Raw genomic sequence first — 23,037 nt, forward strand, 5'->3', positions numbered from 1 at the left:
TAATGAATTTATTTCAATTGAGTGATTTCCTTATATCAAATCAAATCAAATTTTATTGGTCACATACACATGATTAGCAGATGTTAATGCGAGTGTAGCGAAATGCTCGTGCTTCTAGTTCCGAATATGCAGTAAACTCTAACAAGTAATCTAACAAATTCACAACAACTACCTTATACACACAAATACACACAAATGTAAAGGGATGAATAAGAATATGTACATATAAATATATGGATGAGCGATGTTTTCTTTTTGTAATCCGTGATTGACTGTAGACCCTGCCACATACGCCTCGTGTTTGAGCCGTTGAATTGCGACTCTACTTTGTCTCTGTACTGATGCTTTGCTTGTTTGATTGCCTTGCGGAGGGAATAGCTGCACTGTTTGTATTCGGTCGTGTTTCCAGTCGCCTTGCCATGATTAAAAGCAGTGGTTGGCAATTTCAGATTCGCGCGAATGCTGCCATCAATCCACGGTTTCTGGTTAGGGAAGGTTTTAATGGTCACAGAGGGAACGACATCTCCAATGCACTTGCTAATAAACTCGCTCACCGAGTCAGCGTATACGTCAATGTTAATGTCTGAGGCTATCCGGAACATATCCCAGTCCACGTGATCGAAGCAATCTTGAAGCGTGGAATCCGATTGGTCAGACCAGTGTTGTATTGACCTGAGCACGGGCGTTTCCTGTTTTAGTTTCTACACGGCTGTGACTATAATCAAAGAGAATTCTCTTGGAAGATAATACGTCGGCATTTGATTGTAAGGAATTCTAGGTTGGGTGAACTGTAACTCAGTAAAATAGTTTCAATTGTTGCATGTAGGGTTTATATTTTTGTTCAGTATAAAAACATAGAAATAGATTTATATTCTATTTCTCATAGAGACAACACTTGGCAGAATCACAGCCACCTGACCTGTCTGTCAGTCTCAGGGGTCAGTAGGTGGGTGTGATTCATCTTAAAGCCAGTCTGTTTGGTCTGTTTCACAAGCGTTCCTGGAAGTATCGCAATGTTGTGCCTCTGGATTTAGAAACTCTGTGATTGCACTGTGTGTGAGGGCAGAGTGAGTGGGCTGTCCATGCCTGTGCCTGTACAGAAACAGACAGATGTATATAGACTACACAGTCTGAATACAGACAGTGAGCTATTACTTAGGCTCCTGTCCAGACTGTTGCGTTTTGCTGGCAGAAACAAGGTCCCACAGCACAGTCTGTGCCAGCCATGCGACAAACAGACAAAACAGCCAGGTGTGCAGAAAGAGCTCTGACCTAGTGTCTCATGTCATGTGTCTTACCTAAAGTATCTAAGAAGCTGGATCCATCTAAAACTGTTGCTGTGTTAGTGTTTCATCACAAGGCCTTGGCCTTGGCAGATCTCTAGTAATAATATAATTGCAAATGCCACTTAGCAGAAGCCTTCATGCAAAGCCACTAACAATACAGTGAGTGTTTAAGTCTTTAGTATGTGCATGTGATCCCTTCAAGAATTGAATAATATATGCCATTTAGCAGGCATTTATCCAAAGCAACTTATATTCATGCATCCATACATATGGGTGGTCCTGGGAATCAAACCCATAATCGTGGCATTGCACGCACCATGCTCTACCAACTGAGCCATACAGGACCACAGGACACTCCCTTTGTTTTGCTAGCGCCTGTCTACAGTACTTCCTTATAGATTCACTGTCCCAGAGGTCTATATATTATTTATCCCAATGTAGAGAATATTAAGTTGTTTCCTCTCATCTCATATTGCTGGAAAAAGACATGGCAGCACATTATTGTATGCTCCACAATGTTTTTAATGGATCTTAAACCTATGTGTTCGTCAATAGACCTTCATTAGGGTTTAACTCATCATACTGTATCAAGAAAGATTTTTATATTGATCCGCTAATGGGAAATTTGACTACAGCAGATAATATAAACAAGTACCAATACACCCAGCACAGAAACAACAATGAAAATATAGACGACGTTAAAGACATCACATCATCAACACAAACAACTGGATTAAAGACTCTCCACAATATTTTTTTAATGGACCTCAAACCAACATTCAGGGTTTTCTCATACTCATACTGTACCATATCGTTGCTCCTCTGTCTGTCTGTCTGTCTGTCTGTCTGTCTGTCTGTCTGTCTGTCTGTCTGTCTGTCTGTCTCAGAGCTGAGGGGGTGATGAGGACGATGCCCGTAGAGAAGCTGTTGAAAGGAATGCCCACTCTGCAGAGCCAGATAGACGCCCTGCTGGAGTTTGATGTGAGTATTATGAAGATGATGAGAATGATTTCTGTATCCGTTAGTAAGGGCATTTTTGTCACATTATATTTATTGTGATTGCTAGGCCACCTTCTGTTATGCCCCATGCCTAAACAATATCCTAAACCAGAGCTCTCCAACCCTGTTCCTGGAGAGCTGCCCTCCTGTAGGTTTTGGCTCCGATCCCAGTTGTAACTAACCTGGTTCAGCTTATCAACCAGCTAATTATTAGAGTCAGGTGTGCTAGATTAGGGTTTGAGCGAAAACCTACAGAACGATAGCTCTACAGGAACAGGGTTGGGGAGCGCTGATCTAAACTACCTGGCAACTCAACCCAAATAGTAGTGGTGCAAAGTACTTAAGGAAAAATACTTCTAAATACTACTTAAGTAGTACTTTTACTTTTACTCTTCTTATTTCCAAAAGAAAATAATATACTTTTTACTCCGTACGTTTTCCCTGACACCCAAAAGTACTCACATTTCGAATGCTTAGCAGCACAGGAAAATGGTCCAATTCATGCACTTATCAGGAAAACATCCCTGCTCATCCCTACTGTCTCTGATCTGGCAGACTCATTAAACACACATGCTTCGTTTTTAAATTATGTCTGAGTGTTGGAGTGTAGTCCTGGCTATCCATACATTTAAAAAACAAGAAAATGGTGTTGTCTGCTTTCCTTAATATAAGGAATTTTAAAGGATGTATACGTGTACTTTTACTTTTCATACTTAAGTATATTTGAGCAATTATATTTACTTGTGATACTTAAGTATATTTAAAACCAAATACTTTAAAATGTTTACTCAAATATTTTTTACTGGAGGACTTTCACTTTTACTAGTCATTTTCTATTAAGGTATATATGCTTTTACTCAAGTATGACAATTGGGTACTTTTCCCACTATTGCCAAGCAGTTACCTAGAAACATATGACCATATTAACTCAAATCTCCCATCCTCAGTGTGATCTAATCTCACCTTGTTTATCTATAGGTCCATCCCAATGAACTGACCAATGGGGTGATCAACGCTTGCTTCCTCCTGATGTTCAAAGACCTGATCAAGTTATATGCCTGCTACAACGACGGGATCATCAATGTATTAGGCAAGACTTGACCATTTTCTTCTACTTCCTGGGACAAAATTTTATTCAACACATGTAAATAGATGTGGTCCTGTTAATGTTATGTAATAGTAATGTCTCAATGGTTCTTGTGTAATAATAAACATGTTCATTCCCCTTTTTCCTCACAGAGAAATTTTTCCAGATGAAGAGAGGACAGTGCAAAGACGGGCTGGAGATCTACAAGAGATTCTTGACACGGATGACCAGGGTCTCTGAGGTCTTCAAAATCGCTGAGGTAAAAGACAAACCCAACAATACACTTTACTGTTGAAAAGTTCAATCCACAGCCAGTATGACAAGCATGGTATATGGAGGCTCAGCTGAAATGTCAACATCTTTTTTTACAGACCATAGGAATTGACAAAAATGATATCCCTGAGCTCACTCAGGTAAGTCCTGTTTGACCTTTTAAGCCTAATGTCCCACATTTTCACTGGGATGATACACTTTCTCCTAATCTAATGACATTGTATTCACATTGTACTTACATTGTACCAGCATTGCATCTCAGTGTTATGGTTTTGTTTAACCTGGGGTAGCATGCGTTTTGGACATAGCCTACAACTCAGAAATCTCTTCTCTATCAGCATTGACCAATCACAATATTGGTCCTTTTTTTGGACAGGCAGCCCTGGCCAATCACAGTCATGTACATTGTCTACCTGACCAATGGTGAGCTTTTCATAAAATTGGGGCGTATCCCTTTGATCCATTCTGTCCTCCATGAGCTGTGCTTCCCCTGGGATTGACAGCCACTCTGCCCCCCCCTTCTTACTTCCAGAGGTGCAGCTTGATCTTATAGGCCGAGAGTGTGAGTAGTGTGTCGTACATACAGCTTGCCTTTGGGTCATAGCTAGAAGGGATACAGCTTTTGTCAAATTGACATCAAAGGTAGATTTTTGTTGTTGTTGCTAAACCTAACCCTAACCATTTTCCTAACCTTAACCTAATTATCCTAGCCTGCTGCGTAAGTTCTCCTAACCTGCTACAAAAAGTCAAATCTGACAAAAGCTGAATGCCGTCTAGTCAAAACCTCGCTTTTAGGGAGCAAAGCAGCCTATAGGAAATTGAATAACAACACTGAACTCTCTTGAATCCATTGAACTGCAAATACAGCAGATACTCTTGGATGAAGTTGGATGTCAACAGCCTGATCTCATAGACTAGACATAACATAGTAAATGGAAATCCAGGACACCCAAATTAGTATCATATGTTACGTTTGGTATGATTAAATAAGGCAAAAATTAAAATACAGTGGTTGGTCGGTCGGTCGCTCGGTCGGGTGGGTGGGTGGGTGGATGTATAATGTGAATGTGTAGCAACCCAAAGGTTGCGCATTCGAATCTCATCACGGACAACTTTATAATGTTAGCTAATTAGCAACTTTGCAACTAATTACTACTTTTGAGCTACTTTGCAACTACATAGCATGTTAGCTAACCCTTCCCCTTTAACATAACTTTTACCCCCAAACCCTAACCCCTAACTTCTAGCCTAACTAACATTAGTAACCTAGCTAAAGTTAGCATTAGCCACTAGCCACCTAGCTAACGTTAGCCACAATTAATTGGAGTTCGTAACATATCATCCATTTTGCTAATTTGTGACATATTGTACGAATTGCGATTCGTAACATATTATACACATTTCAATTCGTAACATATACAAATTGTAATTTGTAACATATCATATATGAAATGGATGACAGACATCCACAAATTAATACATACCATATGAAGCGTAACACTGTACTAATTGGAGTGTCCCGGATTTACATTTACTATGTTACGTCTACCTATGAGTCCAGGTTGAGATTGGAGAAGTCGCAATACTTGCAGAGCTATTTCGCTGACAGCTAAGATCTGAGCTAACATTGGTTTTAGATCAACAATTGTATCTTAATTCACCAGAATGTTACTATAGAGCTTCCATAATGTCAAAATCACCTGAGATGGTATCTGAAATCCCATGGGCAGTATACGTCTCTCAATTAAGGAGAAAGTGGCGCCGACGGAGATGGCAGCATCGCGACTAGCTCTTAGAAAACTTTGCAGTATTTTGTTTTTTTATGTACTATTTTTTACATTATTAGCACAGGAAATGTTTTGTGTCATTACATTCAGCCGGAAACAACTATTGGATATTAGAGCGGGGGTAACTCACCAGAACTACCAGCATTACGACAAGGAATATGACTTCCCTGGAGCAGATCCTTTGTTCACTCTTCCCAGAGCAATTTAACTTATTCCAGAGGCCGACCCAAAACATCACCGGCGGAGGAGAGGCACTCAAGGCGGCCTGCTGGTTCGACTTAGGAGGCGCGCACACTACCTACCGCTTTCGAGTATACTAGTCGATAATTTTCCGTCTTTGGATAGCAAAGTTGATGAGCTTAGAGCAAGGATTTATTTTCAAAGAGACATCAGGGCCTGTAACATACTTTGTTTCACGGAAACATGGCTCTCTCGAGATACTCTGTCAGAGTCGGTAAAGCCAGCAGGATTCTCAGTACATTGCGCAGACAGAAATAAATATCTCTCCGGGAAGCAAAAGGGCGGAGGGGTGTGTTTCATGATTAACGACTCATGGTGTAATTCTAGGAACATTCAGGAAGTCATTTTGTTCACCCGACCTAGAATACCTTATATCTCCCAAGAGAATTCTCCTCCGTCATCGCCACGGCCATTTACATCCCACATCAAGCCGAAATCTCGACAGCCCTCAAAAAATCACATATTCTGAGGCTGCATTTATTGTAGCTGGGGATTTTAACAAAGCAAATCTGAGGACTAGGCTGCCGAAGTTCCATCAACATGTTGACTGTGCTACTCGCGCTACTAAAACTCTCGACCATTGCTATTCAAACTTCTGGAATGCTTACAAGGCCCTCCCCCGCTGCCCTTTTGGCAAATCTGACCACGACTCTATCTTGCTCCTCCCGTCCTATAGGCAGAAACTCAAACAGGAAGTGCCCGTGCTTCGTACTATTCAACGCTGGTCTGACCAATCGGAACCCATGCCTCACGATTGTTTTGATCGTGTGGACTGGGATATGTTCCAGGTAGTTTGCGAAAATAATCTAGATGCATACACGGACACGGTGACTGAGTTCATAAGGAAGTGTATAGGAGATGTAGTACCCACTGTGACTATTAAAACTTACCCTAACCAGAAACCGTGGATAGATGGTAGCATTCACGTGAAACTGAAACCATGGAAACCATCGAAAGACGACTGGTAATATGTCAGAATATAAACAGTGTAGTTATTCACTCCCCAAGACAATCAAACAAGCTAAACGTCAGTATAGAGAAAGTGGAGTCAAAATTCAACGGCTCAGACACGAGACGTATGTGGCAAGGACTACAGACAATCACGGACTACAAAAGGAAATCCAGCCACGTCGCTGAGACCGACGTCTTGCTTCCGGACAGGCTAAACACATTCTTCGCACGCTTTGAGGATAACACAGTGCCACCGACGCGGCCCACTAACAAGGACTGTGGGCTCTCCTTCTTCGTGGCCGACGTGAGTAAAACGTTAAAACCTGTTAACCCTCGCAGGGCTGAAGGCCTAGACGGCATCCCTAGCCGTGTTCTCAGAGCGTGCACAGATCAACTGGGTCCTGGACATCCTGACGGGCCGCCCCCAGGTGGTGAAGGTAGGAAACATCACCTCCGCTGATCCTCAACACTGGGGCCCCACAAGGGTGCATGCTCAGCCCCCTCCGGTACTCCCTGTTCACCCATGACTGCGTGCCCAAGCACACCTCCAACTCAATCATCAAGTTTGCAGACGACACAATAGTAGTAGGCTTGATTACCAGCGATGACGAGACAGCCTACAAGGAGGAGGTGAGGGCTCTGGGAGTGTGGTGCCTGGAAAACAACCTCTCACTCAACGTCAACAAAACAAAGGAGAGGGTGCACCCCCCGATCTACATCGACGGGACTGCAGTGGAGAAGGTGGAAAGCTTAAAGTTCCTTGGTGTGCACATCACTGACAGGCTGAAATGGACCACCCAAACAGACAGTGTGGTGATGAAGGTGCAACGGAGCCTCTTCAATCTCAGGCGGCTAAAGAAATTTGGCTTGTCACCTAAAACACTCACACATTTTTACAGATGCACACTTGAAAGCATCCTGTCGGGCTGTATCACCGCCTGGTGCGGCAACTGCACCGCCCGCAACCGCAAGGCTTTCCAGAGGGTAGTTCAGTCTGCCCAATGCATTACCGGGGGCAAACTACCCACCCTCCAGGACACCTACAGCACCTGATGTCACAGGAAGGCCAAAAAGATCATAAAGAACATCAACCACCCGAGCCACTACCTGTTCACGCCGCTATCATCCAGAAGGAGAGGTCAGTACAGGTGCATCAAAGCTGGGACCGAGAGACTGAAAACAGCTTCTATCTCAAGGCCATCAGACTGTTAAACAGCCATCACTAGCACATTAGAGGCTGCTGCCTATAGGCATAGACTAGGAATCACTGGCCACTTTAAGGAATGGAACGCTTGTCACTTTAATAATATTTACATATCTGGCATTACTCATCTCATATGTATATACTGTATTCTATACTATTCTACAGTATCTTAGTCACTTAATGTTTACGTATCTGGCATTACTCATCTCATATGTATATACTGTTTTCTATACTATTCTACGATATCTCATTCTCTTAATAATGTTTACATATCTTGCATTACTCATCTCATATGTATATACTGTTTTCTATGCTATTCTACTGTATCTTAGTCCGTTCCGCTCTGACATCACTCGTCCATATGTACTGTATATAGTCTTAACTCATTCCTACTTAGATTTGTGTGTATTGGGTATATGTTGCGTAGTTTGTTAGATATTTCTTGTTAGATATTACTGCACTGTCGGAGCTAGAAGAACAAGCATTTCGCTACACCCGCAATAGCATCTGCTAATCACGTTTATGTGACCAATAAAATTTGATTTGATTTGAATTAAGTATGTTGTAGCTCACTATGTGTCCCAACCACTCCCTAACCCTTCCTTTTGGCCCTATAAAGCTTTAATGTTTGTATATGTGAAGCTCAACCCCCACACTGCTGTTACCTTTTCAGACCCGTCAGATCTCCAAACATCAAAGCGGTTGAGGCCAAGGGGAAGGGGTACACTCTCACTCATCAACATTATGTAATATAAAATCACAGCCTTGGGCAGATGCAGATCTGCAGGGGGTTTGACCACACTAACATGCATGATTGGTTGGACTACTAGCCAACCGAGAGGGTGGTGGGATGTGAAATGGGGGGTTGGGCTTCCTGTCATGTCAGGGTATTACACTAAAGAGGGGCTGGTTAAAGCATGGTAATGATACATTGAATCATGACTGTGAGTTTGGGGGAGATGTTGAGCATGGATTAGGGTTGAAAGCCCTGTGTGTGTGGTTGGATTTGAATGGAGTCCATTGGCTAACTAGCAGATGGTTAGCATTATGTCACAGTTTGGACATTCTGGTTGCTCCTTATTGTGTAGAGAGATTCCTGTCATATTCCTTGTACTATTGCTATTACTAGTTGTTTATAAACGGTCAAATGAAATGACTGGCTCGTAGAACAATCTGTGTCTTCATGTATGTTTGTATGCATGTGGTGGAGAGGCAAAGAGAAAGCCTACATACACCATGTCTAGACTTGGCTCCTTCTTAGAGCCTTAAAGAATACTGCCTTTCTTAGGCAGTATCGTTTTAGGGATGCTGTCCTGGCCTAGAGGTGTGAGTTATTAGACTCCAAGTGCCAGTGCTTAGGCAGCTGAGACAAGTGACGCTCCACATTAAATTAGACTGAATTCTCTGTCCCATGAGTCACCATTTGGGCAGCTAAACGACCTGGGGATTTAGCGGTAGCTATTCGAAATCGAATAAGAAAGCCATAGAATTAGTTGAGCGAAATGAAAACAAATCACGTCGTTTCACCAGATGTTATATAGTTCTCTTGTTACTGGATATACCTGAAATCCATAAGCATGTGTATTGTATTATTCTCTTCTGTACGGAAACAGCAACCTCTTATCTATGACAGATAGACCGATATGTCAATTCCAGGTGGATCTTGATGATCCCACAGTGCTGTAGGGAATACAAAAGCCTTAGAACGGCGTGACGCAGGGAAATAACATATTTGCACCCGTCTACTATGTTTGTGGCTGTGTATTGTCTGTAATAGCATCTAAATGACATCTAAATGACATCTAAATAGATTGTATTAGTGTCTAATCATCAGATCTCTTAATCCCTCTTTGGAGCGTATCGTTTGGCAGAGGCAAATGCTGAGTAACGATTTACATTACGGCCATCGTCATAATGCATTCATTACATATATACATTCACATTATAAGCGTACTGTAGGCTGAACAGAATCTCGAAGATTCTTGGAGAAAACTGTTCCAATTCATATAGTCGTTATTTTCCTTTGATTGCTCAGTGAGGATGCTTAGAAAGTCATTACAGCAATATCGCTGCCAACAGTGTAGAGCGGACCCTCCCTAAATGTACCTAAATGTTCCCTGAACAGCTTGCTGCCCGAAGGAAGGTATGTCATTTTGGATTGTATCAGGTTGAGACACCTGTTTAATACAAGGACCCCTGTGGGTCTGTACATGGCCCATTTGGCCTCTGGAAGTGATGGAACTGTCACTCCTCCCTCTGGAAGCTCTGTGACAGTCAATCACACACCTGGGCTGTTTTCAATAGGCACGAAATGGAAGAAAACTGTCCAAAACCAAGTTAAATTGGGAGGTGTTATCTGAATGTGTCTGATAAGGAACGCTGGTTTTTCGTTGTCCGTTGCAAAATGTTTTGCTACGGTGTGACCTAATAAAAATAGAAAGGTCAGAGTAGACACACTACTGCTGGTACTTAGTTCTGAAATGGGCCGTCCTCTTTCATATTGAAAAGGACTCCGAGGCATCTTACATTTCAGACACAATTACCTAGAATGCCAAGACATTTATTGGGTTATCAGAGGAAGTAGAGCAGGGTAAATGGGCAGGAAAATAATAGTGATTTTAAAGAGGGAAGTGTGTGAGATTTAGCTGGCCCATTTAGCCTTGACAGCGTACACGTGGCTTGCTAGATGCCAACTGCTTAGCCTATCAGGTGTACTGCCATCTGTGGCTGTGCAGCTTGTTTTGCTATGATGTGTTTACAGTCTGTAAGTTTGAGAATGCAGTATAACTGCATTGTTGGAAGCATTGTTCTTTAACATACGCATGAGTAGTTTACTACATTTAAGTTATGAATGGACTGAACTGTTGTGTGAAAGACATTTTGAAGTGGCACACAATTAGCATTGTTTTCCTATTGTCCCCACCATTACTTCCATTGCCCCAATGTGATCATTCTATATGTCCCCTGTTTGTTCCGATGTGATAATTCTGTGTCCACTGTTAGACCCAGTGTACCCTGATAGCTCCAATGTGATAATTATTTGTATGTCCCCTGATAGCCCCAATGTGATAATTCTTTGTGTGTACCCTGTTAGCTCCAATGTGACCACTCTCTGTGTTCCCCGTTATCCCCAATGTGACCACTCTCTGTGTTCCCCGTTATCCCCAATGTGACCACTCTCTGTGTTCCCTGTTAGCCCCAATGTGACCATTCTCTGTGCTCCCTGTTAGCTCCAATGTGACCATTCTCTGTGTTCCCTGTTAGCTCCAATGTGACCATTCTCTGTGTTCCCTATTAGCCCCAATGTGACCATTCTCTGTATTCCCTGTTAGCCCCAATGTGACCATTCTCTGTGTTCCCTATTAGCCCCAATGTGACCATTCTCTGTGTTCCCTATTAGCCCCAATGTGACCATTCTCTGTGTTCCCTGTTAGCCCCAATGTGACTATTCTCTATATTCCCTGTTAGCCCCAATGTGACCATTCTCTGTCCCCTGTTAGGCCCAATGTGAGCATTCTTTGTGTCAGACCTCCTCTGGCTCTTCTTCTCATCCCTCTCTGTTTCCCTCCAGGCCCTTTCATCAAGTCAAGTGTCATCACCTGTCAAGAGCTCCCCTGATACTCTGTGTGCCCTGACATAAATTTTCCCCTTGTGTCTTCATGTTTTAGAGTTGAACATTTCCCCAGGGTCCTCCAGAGTCCTGGAAAGTTACTGGGTGTGCAGGTTTTTGTTCCAGCCCAGCACCATCACACTAATAGTACAAATAATCAACTAATTATGGTGTTTTCTAATCTAAGCCTGCTGGGCTGGAATACAAGCCGACACCGCCAGTAGCTCTCTAGGTTCAAAGTTGGAGACCCCTGCTCATAACCTATGTGTCTGATCCATGTACTGTAGGGTATACTATAGCCCTGTGGCACCTGTAGTAATATGTTGCCCATCTCTTCTCGTTATCCAGGCCCCTGAGAGTCTCCTGCAGTCCCTGGAGACTCACCTGAACACTCTGGAGGGAAAGAAGCCGTAAGTACCAACCACACTCTCCACCAACCACACTTGTATCCTTACCCCATGGGCGTCTTTGTAACCAGGGCTGCTTGGGAGTGGGACTACTTTACTTCCTATTTACTTCATATTTGAGAATTCCGCAATCTCAGTAAAGTTCATATGCATGCACGCACGTACTTTGGGTTTTAAAAAAGTCTGTGGAGTAAATAAATAAAGAACACACACCATAAAGGTGAAACAGAAAGTCATACTGGGGGTGGCAGGTAGCCTAACGGTTGAGAGCGGGTAAGAGCATTGAGCCAGTAACCGAAAGGTCTCTGGTTCAAATCCCTGAGCCGACTAGGTGAGAAATCTTAACCCTAATTGCTCCTGTAAGTAGCTCTGGATGAGTGCATCTGTTAAATGCCTGAAATGGAAACATTCTGCCTCTTTTTGCTGTGGATTTATTTGACCAACACTTCGACTAAAGAGCCTTCATCTGTGTGTGAAAATAGTCTGTGACCATCCAGTGAACCCAAATTAGAACTGTGCTTGACCCTGATGTCCCATAGGCTTTAATTATGCACATCCTCTCAATTAACATCATTAGGACCTCCAGTGTATGCCCTCTAGATTGTGTGATTTTTATGGGCGGTGATTGGACTGAATCTGTCATTCACCAGACTGTCAGTCGTGTGTTCTCGACAGGACCTTAGTAGGACAATGATACAAGATAGTACTTGTGTGTGTGTGTGTGGGAGGGGGGGGGGGGGGGGGGGGGGGCATCATCAGATCGGATGTATGGAAAGAAACTTAGCAGATGAAGGCTTAGCAAATGCCAGTGATTGTCAATGTGTGTTACAGAGAGGATGTTCACAGAGAGGATGTGTAAGTATTCTGCTGGATCTACTACAGAATGAGTTGACGTGGAGGGCCGGGTCATTATTTGATGTTGTCTTGTATTGAAATGAATGAAACTGTCAAAGAAATCCCCAATTGTTTCGTGACATTCACATGAGGATTCTACGGAATTGACATTTGAATCTCAAGTTTAAAGTCATGTTTCGCAGTGTTGTAAAGTTCAAATGGGATTCTACAGAATTTATGTGAATTTGGCATATTTGTGATTTTTCAGTGTCTCTCCTGAGTTTTGCCTCTCTCTCAATATTAATATGAACTTTGACAGCTGACTCAGGACTTACCCAAGATTCACTTTGCATATTTTTTCTAATATGTCGTGAATCTGGTGTCTTAGCTCTTCAATGTTCATATTAACTTCATTGTCATATTATTGGGATCAACTCAACTCCTCAAACCTTTTGATGCATGTCATTGCAAAACATGGGTTTGTTATGTCTGGAAAATAAGAATGAAAAGCTTTATAGAGGGAGTGATTTCATTTTGTTTTATTCAGTGTGGCAAATCTAAACTCTACAGATGTAGTCCACTCTTAGATAAAAGGCTTCCATAAGGGTACTTTGGCTGTCCCCATAGGAGAACCATTTTTGGTTCCAGGTAGAACTCTTTTGGGTTCCATGTAGAACACTCTGTGATAAGGGTTCTACATGGAACCCAAAAGGCTTCAAACTGGATCCAAAAGGGTTCTACCTGGAAGCAAAAAGGGTTCTTCAAAGGGTTCTCCGATGGGGACAGCCAAAGAACCCTTATTGATTCTAGATAGCAATTTTTTTCTAAGAGTGTATGTTTTCACAATGGAATTGCCTCAAAATGCCTGCTCTCTGCCATCCAAACAACAGTGCTTCTTTAGCTGTCACTTTGACACAGCTCAATAACAGTCATTGTGCTTCACCATTCATATCATCTGGTGATGCTGTGATGGCTTTAACTCGTTCTTATTGTATCATTTTGCAGGTCACCAACCAAGGTGAGTCAGCTACCCCTTATTTTACTCTGTCTCTGCACCTCAACAAATCTTTTTGACAACTGCCGACAATTTGACAATAATTTGAAGTGTGTTCATTAATGCGTAAAACAGCATAGCCATGTCTGTTTCTGTAACTGTGGTGCGTCGCCATGGTAACTGACTAACGAAGCTAACCCTCCGTCTGACAGGAGTGTGAAGCAAATGGCTCCCCGGCCGCAGCCGCCACGCCTACAAAAGCTCAAGCGGCCCCTGCAGCTGCTGCTGCTCCAGTTGCTCCTGCCCGCCCTGGACCACCTGCCAGACCCACGGCGGCACCCACCATCAAGAGCTCCAACAAGTAGGTGCCCATCTGCTGTGAGCTCTTAGGTTGGCCACTTCAAGTGCCACTTCAGGTGCCCCACTAGCTTTAACAATTAGCTATGTTGTACAATCTACAGTCTCCAATCACCAGTTTACATTTAACCCTTTTGTCGTTCTGTTTTTCCTTCTTCCTGTCTCTCCTTCACCTCTCCCTCTTCTTCCTTTTGTCTCGTCTCTTTCTCGCTCTCTCTCTCTCTCTGTTACTCTCTTTCTATCTTCCCCCTCTCTTTCTCTCACTCTATCTGCAGTGCTCTGCTGGACTTGGATCCATTGTCAGCCTCCCCATCAGCAGGTGGAGCAACAGCCTCTATCTCGTCATGGGGAGGTAAGTCTTAATACATTTAATATCTGGGTTGCATTCTTTATGGCACACAATATATATATGTACATATATGTACATGAGCGTTTCTCATTGCAGGCCCAGGACTTCCCACCCTGTTTCAGTTAGTTTTCTTCCGTTTGGTACCTAATGAATTTCACCCTGCTCTCTTTCATGCTTTCTACCTACAGCCTCCTCTCCACCATTACTCAAGGGAAGGACTAATATTAGCAGATATTCAAACCTGGCCCCTCTGCAGATTGAAATCGCTTTAAGGGCCTTGTACTCATATAACACTTTTTCCTTGGAGTGTTTTTTTTTTTTTTTAAGATGGCAGTTGGAAAATCAGAAGTACAGTAGTCACGTGGTATGGTAGTGAGTTATTGACCTTTAGTGAGTTATTGGTATTTATATGTTTATACTCTCTGTTTGTAATCTCTCACTCACGTCTTCTCTTTGCTCTCTCTCTCTCTCTCTCTTGCTCTCTCACTCTCTCTCTCACTCTCGCTCTCTCTCTCGCTCTCTCTCTCTTTCATTGTCTTGTACAGATCTGCTTGGTGGCGGTGAGTACTGAGGAACATACTGTTCTTTACATTCTTTACACAGCTCCCATCCACCGCAGAGCATGAGAACTGCTAGGATTTACACCTGAAGTTATGATTAACACCTATCTGGAGGCTTTAGCCACATTCCAGGCTGACTGGATTGCAGATGCCTACTAGATCTCACAGCACCTGGACAGGTGTTTAACATATCAACTAACCACATCCTCAGCTAACCATATCATACGATGTAGCAATCTGAAACCGGCTGCGTAGTCATTGACAGTTTCACACAACCATAAGTTGATGCAATGATGTACTGCAATGTAGTCGGTCTGGAACGTGACCATTGTACCTGTGGCTCACTGGGCTTTCAGTGCATGACTCCAGCTGTAGACCTAGGATCTGAGAGGATCAGCATATATAGGTGGCAGCCGTCTTCTTATTCTTGCTCTGTGATCTCTAACAATGCCTCTCAAGGTGTAACACACTCCTCTCCAACATTTCTCTATTACCACTGTTCCCTTTGACATATCTTACACTTATCGTCTTTTTCTCAACACAATCTCTCTACTTATCTCTCCCTGTTATATTCCCCCTGTTCCTCTATCCTGTTGTGATTGGGGATGGTTTTGGGTGGGGATGGATGGGGTGGTGTAGGTTTAGATACCCCCCCTGATCCCACTAGCACCTCTGAGCCAGCCGCTGTTGCTGCTGATGCCGCAGCCGGTCCAGCTTCCACGCCCACGGTGGCCCATACGGATGGCCCCGCCGCGCCCTCTGTGGCCCCCGTGGTGGTGCTGCCCGTGCCCGCCACTACCGCTTCAGACTTGGATCTGTTCGGAGGTCAGTCGGGGTCAGCCTCGTGGGAGGAATCATCGTGGCAGACTACACAGCATGCTGTCTGCTTGTTTGGAGCAACCTCTGACATGCTCACATGTAGTTACACCACCTGGTTCTCACACTCTCACATTTACGAGTTTCAGTATACACTCTACATACACCTTATCAAAGATATTCTGTCCATGAAATTCTGTATTTGTGCAAACTTCTAGTTATTGACATAGTTACTGACGTCTAAGAAGGACACTTATTTCCAAATGTTCCATCTCGCTAAATAATGATTAGCTTGACAGATTATTCATTATTTGGGCACTACATCAATCAATCAATTATTTATCTAAGACAGCAAGCAGGTGAGGAAGTTTTTGCTCTGCACTGCATGGAGAACAGTAGAAATTGTAGCCCATACTTGGCATATCTCCTCTTTTCGCTCACGTATCTAATAGTAGATATACAGAATTAAATCCCCTATCAAAATTGTGTAGCAAACTGTGGCCCTCTTTTCCATGGAAAACAGCCTCTGTCAAAGAGAGATGTTGCTTTGCCCATCACTGAGCATGGCATTTCCTGTCACACAGTAAAAGCTTATGATAGCATCATGTTATCTCTTCACTTTCCCAGCGTGTACAAACATTGTGCACATTGAATGCAGCTTTATGCAGCCGGGAAAGTACAGGCCCCATTCATATGATTCTAATAAGATCAGCAATTTCAGCAATACATCTTGTATTCTCTGTTTTCTCCTAATGCTGATCGCTCATCTTTCTGTTTCTCTCCTTCTCTCTACTCTCCTGCTCTTTATTTACCTCATCTATCTTTCTCCTGCCTCCCCTGTTTTTCTCTGGGTGTTGCATTGTGGTTTGTGTCCACTGTCCCCTCCTCTCATGTCCGGTACCCCAGACGCGTTTGCACCCTCCCCAGGTGACGGCCCGCCCAGCAGGGCACCTGCTGCTGATGCATGTGCCGGATCTGGTGGGTGATAACACTGCTCTGTGTGTGTGTGTGTGTGTGTGTGTGTGTGTGTGTGTGTGTGTGTGTGTGTGTGTGTGTGTGTGTGTGTGTGTGTGTGTGTGTGTGTGTGTGTGTGTGTGTGTGTGTGTGTGTGTGTGTGTGCGCGTGTGTGTAAGTGAGCATATGTTTGTACGTGTGTGCACTCTTCCAACACACGTTTGTGTGTTTGTGCAAGAGTGTGTGTGTGTGTGTGTGAGATCCTGAAGCTTGGGTAGCTCCAAGCTGCTTCTGCTACCTTATGGGACAGTAGTAAATCATCTGAAACATTGCATTGGAGCCTACCGTCTTGACCCTAACCCCACTATTGGGGGCTCAAGCCTCGGCCCCCCTCTCTACCCCTCCGCCATTCAGCCCTGCTTCTCTCAGCTCGTAATATTCACCTGGTGATGAATACTCGAGTAAAACACAGTTGTATAATTTTCGCCCTAAATCCTACAATTGTTTATATTTCATATAAATGATGCCACTTACAAATCATACTAACTGACCATCTTCATTTACCCTGTTTTGTTTCTCTCTTTGGCCTGAATTTGTAAGTATTCATCGACTACTGTGACTGTAGAAGTCCAAAAGTACAGTGTGTGTAATTCACATGGCTCCATTACGTGTGTATGGAGCTTTGGCCTTATGGCAAAGAATAGTAGGACATGTTTTATGTTGAATTATGCACATTTTTCTACATTAACTTTATTCTGCGTCTTTATCATGTATTTGAATTCTATGTAGACAGAGCTTATCAGTGTGGAAGCAGTTTCATGCCAAAATTGTATTCATTGTATTTGTTTTGGTGTGATTCTGCTTCCATGTTTATGTACTAGTTCTAATATAACCACTAGATATCGTCCTCTGTGGGCTGTCTATGTAACTACAGTATTTACCAAAACCAGCTGTAGCCCATTCCATTTAATTTGTCTGAGTGTGAGACAATGAGTATTCTAACCTGTGGCTGTAGTATAAAGTTAATGGGATCTTTTCTTTACTTCCCACTAACCCTCATTATGGAAGCTCCTCTAGACTCACAATAATATGTGTTTTACAGTGTTTGTTGTTTTAACAAGCTCTCAACTCCCCCTACTCTCTTCCCATCCTCCCTTTTCTGGTCATATCCCTTAAACCCCCTAACCCCCATCCTCCTTCCTCCCCCCTCCTGAAGACCCCTTCGCTCCATCGGAGGGGAGTGCGAACTTGGCTCCAGAGATGGACCTCTTTGCTATGAAGTTCGATAACACACTGGCGGCCCCAGAAGCAGCCAGCCCCACCTCTAGCGCAGTGCCGATCATTGTCGCCCCCATCGAGCCCCCTGCTGCCGCCCCCGCTCCCTCCTCTACCACCACTGAGTCTCCAGCTGCCCCCGCCGTCCCCACTCTAGACCTCTTTGGTGGTAAAGCGCACATTCTACTTTGCACACTGCATTGCTTGCACTATGACAATGATGATGATGGTGATGATAATGACGATGATACAGTAACTTCCCTACATTTTTGTAATTATGGCTATGTTTTTTTCTGTTATTATTCGTTTGATTCGTTTGATTTAAATCATAGGCATTGAGTGAATCACACATTTTGACCACCCCTGCAAATGAGAAATTAAATGGATATGATGATAGGTACAGTATATGGATCTATCAAATGAAGGTTATTCTCTGCATCATTCCTGTGCAGACTAGGAGTAAATACACAGATCTCAAAAGTGGATGCCTTCTAATGGTATACTACAACTATTTAAACTAACTGCAACACTTTACTTAAAACCAGCAAATATGCCGTTATCGTGTATTGTAAGACGTCATGAGCATGTATGACTATGAGCCCCTTATAATGTCTTATAATCATTTCATAATGATCGTGACTAAATAACAGTCAGTTTGAGTCAGTTGAAATATGATACCAAACATATTATAGGGCTTATTATTACACATGATAAAGGCTCAGACATGCTTATAACAGGTTTTGACGCATTATACCCGTAGGCTGTTACAAAACAAACCTTTTCCGTTGTCAGTAAATCTTTGTTGTATTGGCTTCCAGAGGCATTGATTAAGTAATCTGTCAGCACCAGATATTGGCCTGTCGGCTGTTTACATTCATAGGGGTGGCTGAACATGTTGGGATTTCAACCCAACCTCTATCATGAACTATTATAGTCAGCCAAAGCTAGAGGGAAGTGAGCAGAGTTGTGTTTAGTAGGGAGAAAATGAGTGAAACGCGGAGGTATTACCTGAAACGAGTTAAATAAGAAAACACATTTTCATTTTCCGTTGCAAAAGTGTTTGATACGGTGCGCCTTACTGAACTCAACCTAGTTGGTATGGACACTCTTTGCTGCAGTGTGCCTGCAAGACAACCTTTGCTTTCTTCACCTCCAACTTCTGACCAAGGTTGTAGATATCGACACCCTTCATTTGAGCAAATCTTCGTTTTATCTTTCACCTGATTTTAGTTAATATTTTCCTTTGTTTGCAATCATTTGTAATTATTATGCATTATTATGCAATTATTTGAAAAATAAAAGATTAATCTGTAACACTTTGTAACAACTTTTTTTAAACATTATTTTTGTTGTTGCTTTTCTCCCGTTCCCTCTTAACTCATGCTGTATAGATTGTAAACTGAATGTAACTGTGTGTCCTTGTTTATAGATTCTATGTTTGATTCTATTCCTGAGAAAAACCCTACCGCAGAAAAAGCTGATGCTGCTGTTACTCCTAGCGTAGACCTATTTGGGGCAGGTACAGGATGTGGATTGCTTTCTTTGTTTGGAACCTCTTCTTCATCTCTTCTGTCCTTCCTCCTCAGCCATCTGTTTTACCACACGTCTTGGTTTGTCCCCATAGTGGTATGCGACTTGTGCATGCACCCAATCCAGGGTTGGGTTAATTTGAATTGAAGACAGTCAATTCAGGAAGGGATTTGAATTTAACATTCAAAATTGGTAAATTGTTTGAAACAAGCTTCTTCTTTTCAGTTTATTGAGAAGTAATTACATTTATTTTCAATTAAATCGTAATTTCATTTTACTTCCTGTATTGACTGACTTCGAATTGATCCCAACCCTGGTCCAACTGCTTAACAACAGTAACTCCTACCACTGCTTTCACTCTCTCTGTTATGCTAATGCTCCTCTGTGCTCTTCTACTTCACTCTTCCTACTTCCTCTACCTTCTTCCTCGGGTGTTTCCCTGGAAGATCTCCCTACTATCTCTCGCGGGCCCTCTCCTTTGCCTCCCGAGGCCAATGCTGATGAAGACCTCTTGTCTGGTGTGACTGGTGAGTTACACTATCTGCTCACTCTTAGCTGACCTCAATTCATGATCACCTATGGGTCTACTTCCTGTATCTCCAACTCTGCCTGCATGATGACAGTATACAGTAGTACAAGTTTGGTAATGCACTTACCTGTCAGCCTGTCAATCAATGTATCTCTTCAGGAAGTGACTGGAACTTTGTCTTTTTTTGTGATCAGAAGAAACAGATTTTTTTTTTTTGCCAAGTACATTTACATGTACCAGGAATTTGACGTGGTGAAATGGTGCTGCCACAATAAACAGAATATACAGACAGAATATATAGACAAAGAATTTGCACAAATCCACATACCATTATGTACAGTGTAAACAGCAAAAACCTAACAATTATGCATAGTAAGGATGCATAAACATATTTACTGTAGATGATACAGTTGAAGTCGGAAGTTTACATACATTTTTTACAAATACATTTAATCTCAGTTTTTCACTATTCCTGACATTTAATCCTAGTAAACCCCCCCTGTCTTAGTTCAGTTAGGATTACCACTTTATTTAAAAAATGTGAAGTGTCAGAATAATAGGAAAGAGAATGATTTATTTCAGCTTTTATTTCTTTCATCACATTCCCAGTGGGTCAGAAGTTCACATACATTCAATTAGTATTTGGTAGCATTGCCTTTAAATTGTTTCACTTGGGTCAAACGTTTCAGGTAGCCTTCCACAAGCCTCCCACAATAAGTTGGGTGACTTTTGGCCCATTCCTCCAGACAGAGCTGGTGTAACTGAGTCAGGTTTGTATGCCTCCTTGCTCGCACAAGCTTTTTCAGTTCTGCCCACACATTTTCTATAGGACGAGGTCAGGGCTTTGTGATGGCCACTCCAATACCTTGACTTTGTTGTCCTTAAGCCATTTTGCCACAACTTTGGAAGTATGCTTGGGGTCATTGTTCATTTGGAAGACACATTTGCGACCAAGCTTTAACTTCCTGACTGATGTCTTGAGATGTTGCTTCAATATATCCAGATCATTTTCTTTCCTCATGATGCCATCTATTTTGTGAAGTGCACCAGTCCCTCCTGCAATAAAGCACCCCCACAACATGATGCTGTGCTTCACGATTGGGATGGTGTTCTTCGGCTTGCAATCCTCCCCCCTTTTCCTCCAAACATAATGATGGTCATTATGGCCAAACAGTTCTATTTTTGTTTCATCAGACCAGAGGACATTTCTTCAAAAAGTACAATCTTTGTCCCCATGTGCAGTTGCAAACCGTAGTCTGGCTTTTTTATGGCGGTTTTGGGGCTGTGGCTTCTTTCTTGCTGAGCGGCCTTTCAGGTTATGTCGACATAGGACTCGTTTTACTGTGGATATAGATACCTTTGTACCTGTTTCCTCCAGCATCTTCACAAGGTCCTTTGCTGTTGTTCTGGGATTGATTTGCACTTTTCGCACCAAGTATGTTCATCTCTAGGAGACAGAACACTTCTCCTTGCTGAGCGGTATGACGGCTGCGTGGTCCCATGGTGTTTATACTTGCGTACTATTGTTTGTACAGATGAACGTGGTAACTTGAGGCGTTTGGAAATTTCTCCCAAGGATGAACCAGACTTGTGGAGGTCTACAATTCTTTTTCTGAGGTCTTGGCTATTTATTTAGATTTTCCCATGATGTCAAGCAAAGATGCACTGAGTTTGAAGGTAGGCCTTGAAATACATCCACAGGTACACCTCCAATTGACTCAAATTATGTCAATTAGCCTATCAGAAGCTTCTAAAGCCAGGACATAATTTTCTGGAATTTTCCAAGCTGTTTAAAGGCACAGTCAACTTAGTGTATGTAAACTTCTGACCCACTGGAATTGTGATACAGTGAAATAATCTGTCTGTAAACAATTGTTGGAAAAATTACTTGTGTCATGCACAAAGTAGATGTCCTAACTGACTTGCCAAAACTATAGTTTGTTAACAAGAAATTTGTGGAGTGGTTGAAAAACAAGTTTTAATGACTCCAACCTAAGTGTATGTAAACTTCCGACTTCAACTGTATATATAGTACCACTCAAAAGTATGGACACACCTACTCATTCAAGTTTTTATTTTTACTATTTTCTACATTGTAGAATAATAGTGAAGACACCAAACTATGAAATAACACATATGGAAACATGTAGTAACCAAAAAAGTGTTATATATGTTATATATATATATTTTATATTTAAGATTCTTCAAAGTCGCCAGCCTTTGCCTTGATGACAGCTTTGCACACTCTTGGCAAAGCATGCCATTCCATGAGCACAGCATCTATTTTCAACTGAAATCAATGAGCCCAATCAGTCCTCTGTGACAACAAAATCTATAATCAAAAGACCAAGTCCATATTATTGCAATAATAGCTCAAATAAGCAAAGAGAAACGACAGCCCATCATGATTCCATATGTGTTATTTCCTAGTTTTGATGTCTTCACTATTATTCTACAATGTAGAAAATAGTAAAAATAAAGAAAAACCCTTGAATGAGTAGGTGTGTCAGGACTTTTGACTGCTACTCTATATAATGCCGTTTTTTCCAATTGTGGTGCAATACTCCACTCTCTCATTCTGTAGATGCATTCTCTGCTATGGCTCCAGCACCAGCAGTGGCTCCAACTCCAGCTCAAGCCCCGGCACCAGCTCCAGCTCCTGCCCCTGCAACGGTCTCTCCTCCCAAACCTGAGCCATCTGCACCTGCACCTGTCATTGATCTGCTGGGTGCGTACTGTACCACGAAACTCACCACTTCCTGTACACCTCCATGGGTTGATTTGACTCGTGCTGCGTTAACATCTGACCTTTTCCATACTCTGTTCATCTATTTGTCTTGTGTACTTGTGTGTCTTGTTTACAGTGATTTTTTTTTTATTGCCATTTCTCCATTGTTAAATATAGCTATTAGGTGTGAAGGATATTTGTATGTGGAGAGCTGTTCATGTGTAAGTATCTTCGTAGCCAGGGTAATAGACCCCTGATAAGTCTAGA

General features: G+C 42.5%; 1 protein-coding gene across 7 annotated transcripts in view; it reads left to right on the forward strand.

Moving 5' to 3' along the window:
• Window positions 1–23,037, forward strand: part of LOC129857789 (clathrin coat assembly protein AP180-like) — a 64,028-nt gene that overhangs the window by 32,302 nt on the left and 8,689 nt on the right. For 3 of the 7 annotated variants that reach the window (XM_055926357.1, XM_055926360.1, XM_055926355.1), the window contains 16 exons: window positions 2,174–2,267; window positions 3,264–3,375; window positions 3,525–3,631; window positions 3,744–3,785; window positions 11,786–11,847; window positions 12,676–12,699; window positions 13,684–13,696; window positions 13,885–14,033; window positions 14,305–14,381; window positions 14,924–14,938; window positions 15,578–15,763; window positions 16,661–16,732; window positions 17,925–18,152; window positions 19,413–19,502; window positions 19,960–20,040; window positions 22,627–22,770. In XM_055926357.1, coding sequence (XP_055782332.1) covers window positions 2,174–2,267; window positions 3,264–3,375; window positions 3,525–3,631; window positions 3,744–3,785; window positions 11,786–11,847; window positions 12,676–12,699; window positions 13,684–13,696; window positions 13,885–14,033; window positions 14,305–14,381; window positions 14,924–14,938; window positions 15,578–15,763; window positions 16,661–16,732; window positions 17,925–18,152; window positions 19,413–19,502; window positions 19,960–20,040; window positions 22,627–22,770 — 1,496 coding nt within the window. The remainder of the gene's footprint in view (window positions 1–2,173; window positions 2,268–3,263; window positions 3,376–3,524; window positions 3,632–3,743; window positions 3,786–11,785; window positions 11,848–12,675; window positions 12,700–13,683; window positions 13,697–13,884; window positions 14,034–14,304; window positions 14,382–14,923; window positions 14,939–15,577; window positions 15,764–16,660; window positions 16,733–17,924; window positions 18,153–19,412; window positions 19,503–19,959; window positions 20,041–22,626; window positions 22,771–23,037) is intronic. The other 4 variants (XM_055926356.1, XM_055926362.1, XM_055926359.1 and 1 more) reach the window with 4 other exon arrangements.

This window comes from Salvelinus fontinalis, chromosome 6 (assembly GCF_029448725.1).
Source record: "Salvelinus fontinalis isolate EN_2023a chromosome 6, ASM2944872v1, whole genome shotgun sequence".
NCBI classification, from domain to species: domain Eukaryota; kingdom Metazoa; phylum Chordata; class Actinopteri; order Salmoniformes; family Salmonidae; genus Salvelinus; species Salvelinus fontinalis.